Here is a 13,923-nt window from a genome sequence, read left to right on the forward strand (position 1 = left end):
CTTGATTTTCCAAGGTTTATCTTGAACATCTAGGCTCCAGTCCTGAGTGGTTGGGATTATATAAGCATGTACTACTGTGCAAGGGTTTCTTTTGTCGATCCTGCATGTCCATCAGATAGGCCATTAACACCAATGTTAGATTCTTCTGTTTTTGAAGAAACTGAACTTCAAACAGGGGGTAACCCAGCAATTTTACCAACACCAAGCAACTGAGCGAGGCATGAGTGTTTGTGCAAAGGTCTCCATGGCCTTGCCAGCTCACCTCTCTAAAGAGAACTGAAATGATAGGTAAACAATGGCCTTTCAATAAGTGAGTGAAAGCAAACAATCTCTACTGAGAAATTTTGGGGTGTGTCACAAATGCCTGCATCTCAACAAAAGTTCAAGAAATCTTGGGGCATGTGAAAGCTAGACAATGAACTTCTAACACAAGTCAAATACCTGAGGCTGAGTAACAATATTTAGTGAGCTTAGTGGACACGAAAAGTAAGCATGCCAAAGGAAACAAAGCAGCTAATTCTGGACATAGCCCACTCAAGAATGTTCCTACCTACCTCTTTTCACTCCAGAACATAAACTGCTGTGAATGGATTGAAGGCGGTGGCCTTTACTGACTTATTGGAAGGTGTAGATCCGAGTTTCTGAGGGACTGGTCCCATCCTCTCATTTGGTGTTCCTATTCAGTTCCTTCATGTAGTTAGCGAACACGTAATGGAGTAGGTCTGAGTCCTGACGTGCAAGATTCCTGCATTAAGCTGTTCAATGCAAATTATGCGGAGCTGCTCCCAGACAGGTGGATCTTTCATTTTTCTGATCTTACTGTGTTATAGGGCTCAGCATTTGCCAACAGAACATGGGTTGGCTTTTAGGCTCTAAACAGATTCTTTTGGAATGCAGTATGGTAATCGCTAATTCTGCCCTGGTTTAATCCATCCTTTTGCTTCTACTGGATCTTCCATAGAAGAAATGGATGCTTTGTGGAGATAATTTTGTTCTATAGCCTCTCTATCCTGAGAGTTCTCTGTGCAATGTTTTTACATGGTGAATATGTCCCTTAATTAAGGAAGGTGTGTAGTAGAAAAAATAGGTTGTCAATTATAATACATTCAACTTCTGGAAGCCTAAATTTGCCGCTGTCAGTTAATCCATAAACTGATCCCACCTTAGAAAGCCAGTTGCCAATAATTCTAAATCTAACATCCTATTCAGTGAAACAGTTTGCGTTAATCTGACTACTTTATTGTGCCAGCTCTCATGGAGTGTTAGCCAGCACGGTGCCAGGCAAGGAAGGTGTAGCTGTAGGGGATTAAATACAAGATTAAAGACAGAGGCTGAGTGAAACCACCTGGCTTCTAACTCTGATGCAGCCATTAACTAACAGAAGTCAAGTCAGCTCTGCATTGCATTTCTCTCAACTCCAGCTTCTCCATCTCATTAAATGAAGTGTTAATATAAGCTGCCCTACCCTACAAAGTCCATATTCACTTGCACAATGAACACTTGTCTGCTCAGTTCCTATTCTCTCTCAGTCACTGTTCTTGACTCTCAGATCCCAGGACTGAAGATGTTACATACACTCTATGGTGAATATATCTAGAGAAGAAAACAGGAATAAAAACTAATAAGCAGAAACACAGAATGCTAGGGCAGGGAGATACCCCCTTTATACAACGGCTCCCATGTGTCCAAAGGACTCACAAATATATTACATTTAAAATAGTTTGGTATTATGGGCTATGAACAAGCAAAGTGTTTCAGAGATTGCTATTTTCAGAGTGGATAATATATGATTTGTTTCTGGGGTAGTTTCTTGAGATATCATTCACATGCCATTAAATTCAGTCTTGCAACGTGAGTTTTAGTATATTCCTAGAGATGCATCTGGTTTCAGAATATTTGCAGCAGCCCCCAAATAAATCCCTCACTGTTTAGGCATTCTTCTCCACTTTCCCTTTTCCCCAGCCTCTGCCCAGTTACTGAATTCTCTCACGTAGCATAGCATTTGTAAGGACATCTGTGTCATAGCATATGCCCCCAGCTCATTCTTTCTATCGACAAATGGTGCTTTATTGTATAAATTATGTTACATGCTCATCAGTCAGTGGGCACATGGATACTAGGAAAAGGGCTGCTATGAACAGTCATGTAGGAGTACTTGGATAGTTTCTAGTTCTGCTGACCACAGCCCACAGAGCAGAGCTGCTGTGTCACCTGGTAACGCCATACTTGGAACTGACTTACTGTTTCCTAAAGCAGCTGCACCATTTCACAATATCACCAGCAAAGGGGCCCAGTCTTTCAACATTTTGGCTTACTTTGGTTATTCCTTGTTGCACACGCCCATGTTTGTGTGTGTGTGTGTGGGGGGGGGGGGTTATAGTAATACATGCACGTTAGTGGATATGGAGGTCAGAGCAGGACACTATCCTCTCTATCCTCTATCGCTCTCTGCTTTATTGCTTTGAAACAGGGTCTCTCACTGGGCTGGAAGCTCGCTGTGCTGGCTGAACTGGCTGATTGGTGAATGCTGAGGATTCACTTGTCTCCTCTCTCAATATTGGAGTTTCAGGAATAAACAGCCATACTTGGCTTTTTAGGTGGGTGCTGAGGATTCAAACTAGAGTGTATGTTTAAAGAACAAGCACCATTACCCACTGCCCTGTGCCCAGACTCTTGTCTCTTTTATTATAATCATCCCTATGGACATAAAGGAATGGCTTGTTTTGACTTGATTTGCATTTCACAAATGGCTAAAAATGTCAAATATCTTTTAATATATTATTGGCCATTTTCTTTTTACTTTCATAGAAGAAATGTCTATTCAGAAACTTGTCCACGTTTAGAATGGGTTATTTGTCTTTTGGATGTTGAGTTGTGCGCTGGATAGCTTTGGGTCAACTTGACATAGGCTAGAGTCATTGAAAAGGAGGGAACCCCAATTGAGACAATGCCTCCATATGATCTAACTGTAGGGCATTTTCTTAGTTGGTAATTGATGCATGAGGGCCCAGCCCATTGTGGGTAGTGCCATATATGGCCTGGTGATCCTGGGTTCTATATGAAAGCAGGCTAAGCAAGCAGTGACTAGCAAGCCAATGAGCAGCACTCCTCCATGGTGTCTGCATTAGCTCCTGCCTTTAGGTTCCTGCCTTGCTTGAGTTTCTGCTCTGACTTCCTTCAGTGATGAACAACGATATGAAAGTTTACACCAAATGAACCCTTTCTTCCCCAGCTTGCTTGGGTCATGGTGTCTCTTCACAGTAATAAAACAGTTACCAAGATGAGCTGTAAGACTCGTGTGTACAGTCTGGGAACAAGATCTGAATCAGGCATATTATTTTGTAGCATTCCTTGGGCATTTCTTTTCACTTTCTTTGCAGTATTTTTAGGTACAAGGTCAGGGTTTCAATTTCCATGATTGAAACTTATCTCTTTTCCCTCTTATGGTATGATTTTTGAGTATTATATTATTTCAGAAGGCCTTTTGTTTATATGTTTGATTTCTTAGAACAGTATTCAAACAGGTTATGGTAGTCAAATAAGGAGGAAAGTGTGTAGAAGGAAACCACTAAGGGCCCTCAGCGAAGCCTTCCTTTTTTAGAGCAATGTTTAAAAATGTTTCCTGTGTACATTAACATTTTTTGGTCAAGATTGCATGCATTTCTCTGGTGGAATAGCACCTGCCCTGTACCTTTAGCATGAATCCTGAGCAGTAGGGGATCTATGGTGTCTCTTTCTTCCAATTTCCTTCACTCTTAGCCATTTGAGCTTTACCTTTGTCAATGAAAGTACTGATCCCATGAGGATTCAGTGATTCCTTGTCAAACCCGTCACTGATTTCCAGCTCTTGTGCCTTTGGGTTTTGCTCATTCAGATCCATCAGGAAGATTCTCCCTGGTTTGTCTGGTGCAAAGTTTGGCATGCCTGGATATTTTAATCCCTTTAGAAATAGAGAATCAGTCTATACACACATGCATATTTAAATGACATTTTCATACAGAAGCCAAAATCTCAAAACCAAACAAAAATGTTCCAGGTTCTGCATTTCATTTTGATCTGGGGGATTTTTCACTCTGTCAGCTGCAGCCATTATCTGATATGGTGAGCAGAGGTGGTCAGCAATGTCATTCCTTAGCTGTGGATACAGGAATATGTTTGAGATAAGAAGGCAGTTTTAATTTAGAAAGAATTAAGCCACAGAATGCAATGGCAGGAAACAAGCTGTGTTACTTTTTTAGAGGCCTTTGGTCTGCCTAGGCCTTGGGGTGCTCGTCTATAAAATGAAGCAACTAAAACTTATGATGGCTAAGATTCTTTCCAACCTTGATACACAATAGTTTCCTTTTCCAAAGCATAGAGAAGGGATGTGTGGTTTAAATCCTATTGTTCTTATTCCCACACTGGTTATGTTGTCACAAACAGGATCAGCCACAAGTTGGCACAGGCTGTGAGCATCATAAAGATTTCTGACATATTTTGTCCTATAGGCATATCTGAATGTTCTAACTTGAACCATTACTCCAAAGAGTACAAAAAGTTCATTCTAGTACTTTGGACAGTGACCCCTTTTACCAACGGGACCACATTTTTATCAGTCAAAAACAGACATCCACAAGGTACGAACCTTCAACACACCCTCGATCACTGTGTCAAACCTTGAGGTTGGTTTATTCTATACCAAGTAGTACACTGATATTTCATTCTCACGTCTCTTCCCCATCGCTCCTGATTAACTCAAAATAGACCAGCTTTTTCTTCCTCCTCTATAGCTGATCTAAATTTTCTCCTTACTACTCTGCTGTCTATCCCTGGGTCTCTTTTTGCTCTTACCCTTGCAAATGCATATACTTTTTGGCCCTTCCATTGCCCCCTCACTTTGGGATGGTCAATAATCTCTGTACATCCCTGTCCACATCTTCAAGTTTTTTTTTTTTAAGATCTATTCATTCCTATTTTATGTATATGAGTGTTTGAGTGCATGCATGCATGCATGGCTCCCACAGGGAGCCTGATGGCCTTGGAGATCAGAAGAGAGTACAGAATATCATGAAAGTATTAGAGAAATGGGAGCTGTTGTGCTGGCACTGAGCACTGTACCAGGCTCTCTGTAAAAAGCACTGAGTGATCTTAAAGCTAAGCCATCTCTCCAGCCTTCTTCAAGGTTTTCTTAAAATCCTCCTCTTCCAAACCTTTTACCTCGGTGCTGTTGGGAAGAGGTTGCTGATGCCATCAGAGGAAGTGCCATTCATTCTTTAATTTTCCCCTGAAGGAGGGATGGGCTGAGCCTGACTCTCAGATTCTGTTTCTGAGCCACATCCTCTCTCCCCAAGTAAAGAACCTCTCTAAAGAGGCTGTACCATTTGCTTCTATAATGGATCCTTTCTCTGTCCTTTCTTTGTCCAGCCAATCTCTTACTAAGGAGGACATCCTCCATCTATCCACACCTGATTCCTCCTATTTCCATCCCCACCTGCACTCAGTCTACAGAGACAACTGGGATTGGGATGGGGCATTTTATTTAAGTTTTCCTTAAGACCATGGCCCCTGGTAGGTCAACCAAGCTTCAGGAGATGATGGTCCCACACCAGTGAGTATATGGGCAGCACAAATTGAAAACTCTGTGTGTTATTAAAATGAAGAAAGAGGTGGGAAGTTGGGAAGGGGTATGGATAAGGGGATTCATCTGGGAAGAATTAAGGGAGAATAGCGAGGGTGAATATGATAAATTGTATGGAATTCTCAACATATTATTTTAAAGACTACAAGGAGACACCATCACATATGCTATGATGACTATGAAGACATGAGGGGGGGCGTCTAAAGTCATTTTGAAAAAATTCTTAGTACATATGTCCCAACATCATCTTCACAGTCAACATTGACCACTGCATTGCTTTTTCATTGTCATAGACAATTCTATTTTCCACACACATATCCTAAATGCATTTCATCTCATAAAGTTTATATCCCACTGTGCTTCACTCTGAACTATACTTTACTTCCCACTTCTCTGGAAACACTATAGCAACTAATGTAAATTGCCTCTGACTCCTGTCTGTGAATGGCCCTTCAGTTCTTCTGTCCTCCCTCTTTTCTTGAGGATAAGACACCCTTCTGCTGTTCTACTAAATCTTTCACCTCTTTTCCTTATTCCCTCTTCCACAGCACACCAACCCCCCCATCTTGTTTTATTCTTTGTTTTTCACTAATAACTTTTTTTTCTGTAGCTTGGAATTTGGCTCCTTTTTCTCATTCCTCAAAATAGATATTTCCCTAACTTTACTTCCTGTATGTGTTTATCTTTTTGGTTCACCTGAAGTTTCTCAGAAACATCACCCCACCTCATTACCTGATATACTCCAACTCTCCTTTCTCTGGACTCAACAGTCTACCTCTGGGATTTCGTGAACACACATGTCAAAGTGCCTTCCTCGACAGCACTTTCTCTGGGTACAGCTCTGCAGCCCTGGACACCGTTCTGTGCCTCCTTCCTTCATGTCAAGAAGTCAGAAGTAGAGTTCCAAGGTAGAATGTCTGTATCTCTTCCTGCCTCTTGGATTTTTCTCCCTTCTGTCCTCATACCCCTTTCCTCCCTGGTGCTCTTTCCTTGCAGCTTTCATTCATACAACTTTGGTTATTTCATGTGCCCCAGTGATCCTCACATAAGCATGCTTACACACAACCTCTGGTGCTGTCGCTCACCTTTCCCATCTCCTCCTCAGGTCAGCTTCATGTAAACTTGTCAAAACAAGTCAAACTTTGTCCATCTAGACCCTCCATCTAGTGCATACTTATTCTTCTCAAGGCTATAAAAATCAGTTCTCGGTTCCTCTCTCTACAGCTAATCTGTCAGTAAGGTCTTTGGCTCCAAGAATAGCAATACTAAAGGAGAAAATATTAGGGACATGTAGCCATTTGCATGAATCATTCATTAAACAGCCTCCTACTCCCACACCATAAATAGGTCTGTGTGCTGCCTTGAGCCACACACGCCATTAAAAAAGAAAAAGAAAAAAAAAAAAAAGGTGTGCATGTGTCTCAAGGCTGCACATCTCTACCGGCACCTTGGTGTCCTGGAGACAGATGAGGACACTGCCATTCAAACAAAGAAACCGGAAGTTCTAAATACAGAGCAAGATTTGACAGAAGCAAGAGCACTGCAACTGAGCTTAGAGAGAAAGTGCTAAGGAAAGACTTTTGGGAAAAGGTTTAGGTTTCTGTTCATGGCATTCTGTTGGGTTAGAATTGGTGACAATAATCCTACTGGCTGCCAATAACAGTATGTAATTCCATTTATGCCACTCATCACTGGAAGTAGTGACAGTCACTTTGAGGTGCAAGCTTCTGATTTTCCCCTATATATATTTATATTATATAAATATATGTATATATTTTTATATACATATATTTGCAGGTGTTTATGTATATTCATTGAAACCCTCCACAGTCCCCACTCATCCTCAGATTTCATATGTTCAGTATTGTGCTGGCTGCCTGGACCGATAATGAACACATCCAAGTCTCCAATTCATGGAGCTTAAAGTCACATGATGTTAGAACAAGAACATATCAGGAAAGGGTGGTACCTATGACAGCCCATCCATATCTCACAACAGAACCAGAGGAGGCTTGCTGGGGAATCTGAGTACCTCCACGGGGACGCTTTGCTGAGAATACAAGTTAACTGGCAAAGTGGGAGGATGGGAGAAATCTTGTAGGCAAGAAGCATGCCAAATCTCAGGGGGGGGGGGGGGGGGGGGGGAGGATCCTCTTTGTCACTTTACAAAGGCTAAGGGTATCTATTTGCATAGAATCCCCCATACTGAATCTGCAGCTCTTGAATGTTGTCCAGGGAGGCAAGAAGGTCACAGGAGAGGCCAAGGAGAACAAGACAACGAAAGGGTGAAGATTAGAAACGGGGCAAAGAGCATGGTCCTAAGCTCCACGTAGGAGTTGCTAAGTGTACACAGGATGAAAAGAGAGGGAATGCTTACATCTCACACAGCACCTGGGATGAGAATGTTTCCTTCCCTTTTAGCTATAAATGAGCCTCTGCTGCCAGCGGTGGCATGCAGCAGGAACAACAGACACTTCCTAAAAGGAATGACATTTCCTGACTGTACAGAATAATCGCTTTCGCAGGTCTGTTTGGCATAGCCCCGAAAATCAAACTTGACAACAGAAAATTGAGGTCAAGGAAAAAGAGACTTTTCCAGACAGTTTTGTTTTATCTTTGAGTTTGATGGAAAAGTAAAGAAAGACAACCTTGCTTCCCACCATTTAAAATTCAGCTGAGAGACCTCTGTACTGTACTCTGCATACTTAAGAACCTGGAAATTCAGATCAGGCTTCCTAATAGGATGCCTTGCTTCGAGCCAAAAACATATAGACTGAAAACTCATGTATGTTAGTGGCATGGGAAAAAAAAAAACAGAATATTTCACATGCAATTCTAGCAACAACAACCGCAACAAAATAATAACAGTAATTCTGAAATATGATAAATCTACTTTTTCAAACTGTTGGACCCCAAGCTCTGGACTTAGCTAGGTGGTAGAGTTCCTGACTGAAATGCACACATTCCTGGTATCAGTTTCTAAAAAACACACCACAAAAACAAAACCAACAAATCTCAGGCCCTATTCCAATAGCACACTATTGTCTTGATAGAAGCAAAACTGTCTTCAACATGGAATAAACACATTGTTCTTTTGTTTACTGATGGGGGACGTTGTTAACATAACTTCATGGTCATTTAAGACTTGTCAAGGTAGTCCGGAGAACCAAATACAGTTTTATCTCTACTCGTGGGAACACACTGAAGGAATAGCGAGGAGCTCAACTATTGATTTGAAACTCATTAGCATTTACAGAGTTCCACACGTAAGCAGGCATGGCAAGAATATTGGCTAGTGAGAAGACTACGAGCCACGCAAGTACCATCCAATAAGGCAGTGATGGAGCTGGGAAGCAACAAGACAGATCTGGAGACCAGCCTGAGGGCCAAATGGACATCAATAGACATTGATGGAGACCCTAGCCGAGCATGCAGATGACCACGGGGAGCTGCTCGTGAGAGGCAGCCAGTGTGAGGGGTGCCTGCGGTGTTCTAATTAGCCCTCCAGATTGCAGGTTGGCTTTTGTAGTTGACTGGTCTACCCAGAGGTGGGACGGACATGTAGGGGTCCATCTGGCACCTCAAGCTGGAAACTTTAATGCACTGTCCACACAGCAATTGATGTGAGCATCAGAGCAGTTGGCAAGTACTCACAGTCGAGATAAAAGCCAGCCCACTGGGGAGTATATCAATATCTTCAGAGCCATTCTCTGCAAAACACAAAACAGAAAATAATCAAAAAGATGCACGTGCAGAGCCTTCAAAGAAGAAGTTCAATAGCCCAGACTTTTGAGTTATTTTTGCAAAATGCATTGACTATTTCAGCCATTTACTTGGGAAACTATGGTCGCTCTCAGAAACCCACAGACATAGCCACTCTATTAGAACACTTGAGTCTGTCTCTACAAGCACTAAGCTCTTCTTTAGAATTCCGTTTTCAGGACGAAAGTGAACAGCAAACTGCCATATTAAACTAAATTCATATCCTAAGTGTATTCTTTAAATTGCAGCTTGCACGGCATGGCCTGAGAAAATCTGTGTTATTCCTCACAGAGAGATTGCTCCTCACCTACTGAATGAGAATATTCAGTCAACATTGAGAAGCTTCCCTGGGAGCCTCCCAGCCAAGCGTGCCCCGTTCCACAACCTGCCAAGCCTAAACCTGTTCAACCACACTGAGAAATTACTGAATAGGTATTCCGTGTGATCATCCTTGGGATAAGCTGTAGCAAATAAATTAATTAGAAAGACTTGGACTGGATCCCTTCCTCCTCAAGAGCCTTGAGCATATTTCTGTGTGTGTGGGGGGGGGAAGAATATAATGAGTGAGCACTGATGGAGGAGAGGATGGTTTCTATAGAGAGACATCCTCCTAAGATGTAGGAGTGGGGCTGCTCCGGGAGATGATGCTGATCTAATATGGCCAAGTAAACATCAGAGCTCAGCCAATGCTCCTCTGAGGATGTGACTTTGGCACTCTTCCCCTAAAGCCTGGGACAACTTTGAAGTTGTCCTGACAAATGAAATGGGGTGTCCACAAAGCCATGTGACTTCAGAGGTTATCTGTCATAACCATGGTCACCCTGGTGTAGTCTTTTTGTCCTTCTTTTCCTCTGTGTGTTCCTTCTTCCCTTCTCTTCCTCTCCCTCTCTTTCCCATCTCACTCCCTTCTCCCCTCTCTCAAAGATGTACTTTAGGAGCCACGAAGTGAACTACAGAAGTCTGGTTATTCAAAGATACAGAGCCCTGGATGCAGAGAAGACGAAGGATGGTGAGAAAAGCCAGAGGATCCCCGGTGGCTTGTTACCAACCTCTGAAGACATCTTTGCTAATGCTAATGGAACAATTGGACTTTCTTCACCCTGTCACTATTGTAAGGAAAATAACTAGAATTTTCTTGCTTCTTTTTGAGACAGGGTCTCCCTAGGTAGCCCAGAAGGGCCTTGAACTCATGATCCTCCTGCCTCATCCTCCTAGGTGCTAGAATTACAGGGGTGTGTCACTAGGTCAAGCATTGTTGTTCAAAGTCACTAACGTGGGGCTGTCTGTTACACAGGCACGATAATTGGGAAATTATCGCACATGGGAAATGGTTACCTGGGGAAATGGATTACCAAGTTGTCACTAGGCAACTGGGAGAGAATGTGGGTGGATTTGGAAAAGAAAATCAGGGCAAAGCCAAAGAAAATGTAAAGTTGAACCAATAGAAAGGTGAGCAACAGGTGTTGACAACCAGAGATCAGGGGAGAAACGAAGCCCCAACTAGTAATTTGAAAACCAAAGTTAAGTTAACCAGAGTTCCCCGGTCCTAAAGCATTTTGGTTCATCAACATTTACCTATCTGTGGTGCCCAGATGGCTTGAAAAACTTGATGCTATTTCCATATGGAGTGAGATACACACTGGGAAAACCCACACATCGAATCAAGTGATTTCTAGTGTCACAGGCTGGTTACTCCTCTGATATTTCTCCCACCTCTCTGAGCAACCCTTCTTGGTTTCCTGTTGCCTCTCTCTCTCTCTCTCTCTCTCTCTCTCTCTCTCTGTGTGTGTGTGTGTGTTCTGAATACAGATAAAGTCTGTCTGCCCTTGCCTGTTTGTCAAGCAACAGCGCAGTCCCACGCTCTCCGTCTCTGCCCACCTGCTCTCGATTCTCTAATCTGCATCAAGTCCTTCCTGCAAGTTCAGACTTTGTGTACTCACCCAGTGCTGAACATTCCACCTGGTTTCTCATGCTCGACGGGGTCTGAACAGATCTGTTTGTTTCTTTTCTGTTTTCCGATGACAATGAATGACTCTTCTATCCTCAGGTACCCAGAGGAGGGAACTTGGAGCTATGGCTGCCACCTCCCTTTTGTTTCATTCCCAAAGCCTTCACTCATTTGTCAGACAGCTACTCCCAAGTTTCTACAATAGTTTCTTCATTGGCCAGCTTCGCCCCCCTATCCCATTGTCTGTGCTGACAGGTTTTCAAACTGACAAGTTGCCCCTATTGTGCCCCTACTTAAAGCCTTCTAGAGGCTCGCTAGAGCTACTTGTATAAATCTTACAATCCTTGGTGTAGATACAAATCCATCCACACTTTGGCCCAGGCTCAATCCCCCTTGATCCTGCCCTCCAGGATCCATTCTGGGTATGTTTCAGGACAGGTACATCCTTGATGAGTTTATGAACCATGATAGAGTCATTCATTTGTACATATGCGCGCGCGCACACACACACACACACACACACACACACACACACGGTCCTCCTCTCCTTCCTGGTTTAGGCTTTTCTCACATCACCCTTACCCCTACTGGGCCACTGGGCACTGGGCCACTGCTTCAGCTTTTCAAAGCTTTCACAAGTTTTACCATCTGTCTTTATATGCAAGTACTGTTGCCTGTGGGCAACTCCACCTTGACATTTTTCACACTGTGTCTGCTGGTTAATTTCCTATTAGTCTGAAAGCTTTCTGGGAACAAGGCCTGGGTTTCATTCCATGTTGGATTCTGCATAATACCTGGCTTTTCATTGTGGACACTCTCAATGCAAGCTGTTTAGCTGAACAAGAAGCCACGTTAGTAATTTGAAGTTTGTCTCACTTTGGAGTTAAATGATAGGAGTTTAATATCTGAGTACAGATGTACTAGTAATTTGATTAGGAGATTTCAACTTCGCAATGACATGAAAACACATTCAGGAGGAATGTTATCCTTGATTCTGACTTCCGATCGTCACAGCTCTCTTTTGAGCCCGAGCTCTGTCAGCAATGGCTGCTCTCAGTCGTGAGGAGAAATGTGGACTCTCTGCAGAGGATGCTCTGAGCAACCCACCTAGGAATGCCCTGTGACTTAGGAGTGTGAAATGCATTTTTGCCTTACAGTATTTTCAACACAGGGGGCCACAACCCACATGGCAGTTCAGCTTCTTGGTTAACAGCTATACCAGAAATTCTGAGTTGTATGCTTTCTGCTTTGGCTCCTTTTCTCTCCCAAATACCATTTTACATACCTCCCATGACAGCATCACCCTCACCTAACATGCAGTGTTCAGGGGTCCTGTTGTTTTGTTGTTGTTTTGTTTTGCATCCTTCCCCACATAGGAGCTGGGGCTTTGTCCTCCAAGGTGGAAAAGCAGCATCAGCTGGACTGACAGCACTTCCACCCTCCTGCAGCCCTTCTACATGACCAATAGACTGAGCATCTCAATAGCAAGGAAAGCAGCGGGAGTATGAGCTACAGGGCCCTGTGTTCTGAGTGACCCCTCACCTACCTCCCGTCAGTCTGCACACATCTGGTCAAAACTCCCAGCCACCTCTCTCTGTGTGAAGTACCGATGATGTTTCAACCAATCAACCCCACCCTGACTTGCCATCACATTGATAATTTCTTCCTTTCCTCAATCATTTCCTGTAAGAACCCCGAGACAGTGTCACTCCAGAGGTTTAATGTACGCAATACCATTATTACCATTTCATCCCTGGGGGGGTGAGTTTCTGACTTCTAGCTAAGTAAACAGATGGAGTTCACCATGGAGTGACAGCAGAGCTTAGAGCCTGGGAAGGTGCAGAAAGAAAGAAAAGCTGAAAGGTAGCAAATACAAACCTGCAAACTTGATAATCCTGCTCTCAGCGAGCCAGAATGCAACAAACTCGTATTTCAAGTAGAGCTTTAGTTAGATGCCAAAAGATGCTTCATAACTTCCTTGTTAAAATTATTCTCAGTCCTCATAAGCTTGGGAAAAGGGCAAAGTTAGTACAAAAGGAGCGAAGCAAGGAAGCATTTCTGAAGGAAGAATTATTTTACCTTTCAATCCTTCCTGTAAGAAACCTGCAGAGCACACTTAAACCTCAGCACTTGGGAATATGAGGCAGGAGGATTGCCATGAGTTAAGGGCCAGCCATGGCTATACAGCAAGACTGTATATATACAAGATCAAAGGAGGAAGGAAAGGAAAAATAAACATACAAAAAGGAAGAGGTTTTGTTTTTGTTTTTTCCCACTGACAAATTAGCTTCAAAAGTTTGATCTTAGTTTAGGCTGGTAGCACAGGCCTATAATCCCAGCTACTTTCAGGGCCCAGGCAGGAAGGTGACAAACTCAGGGCATGACTGAGCTATAAATTGAGTTCAAAGCTAGTGTTTAAGGCTAGCCTGAGCAACTTAACAAGACCCTGAGTTCTAAAAAAATAGTGAGCTAAAGATATAGCTTAAGCATAGGGGGCTTGCCTAAATATGCATGAGGCTTGGGTTTGAGCTCCAGTAAACCAAACATGTACACACACACACACACACACACACACACACACACACACACACACACA

At 43.0% G+C, this 13,923-nt stretch overlaps 1 protein-coding gene across 1 annotated transcript in view; it reads right to left on the minus strand.

Annotated features, from left to right (window-relative positions):
- Pon3 (paraoxonase 3) overlaps positions 1-13,923 on the minus strand; it is a 28,653-nt gene that overhangs the window by 9,859 nt on the left and 4,871 nt on the right. Inside the window, exons 3-4 of the mRNA XM_055612706.1 lie at positions 9,272-9,327; positions 3,775-3,940 (exon numbers count right to left, since the gene is read on the minus strand). Coding sequence (XP_055468681.1) covers positions 3,775-3,940; positions 9,272-9,327 — 222 coding nt within the window. The remainder of the gene's footprint in view (positions 1-3,774; positions 3,941-9,271; positions 9,328-13,923) is intronic.

Source organism: Psammomys obesus, unplaced genomic scaffold (genome assembly GCF_907164565.1).
Source record: "Psammomys obesus unplaced genomic scaffold, mPsaObe1.curated_primary_1811, whole genome shotgun sequence".
Classification (NCBI taxonomy): Eukaryota; Metazoa; Chordata; class Mammalia; order Rodentia; family Muridae; genus Psammomys; species Psammomys obesus.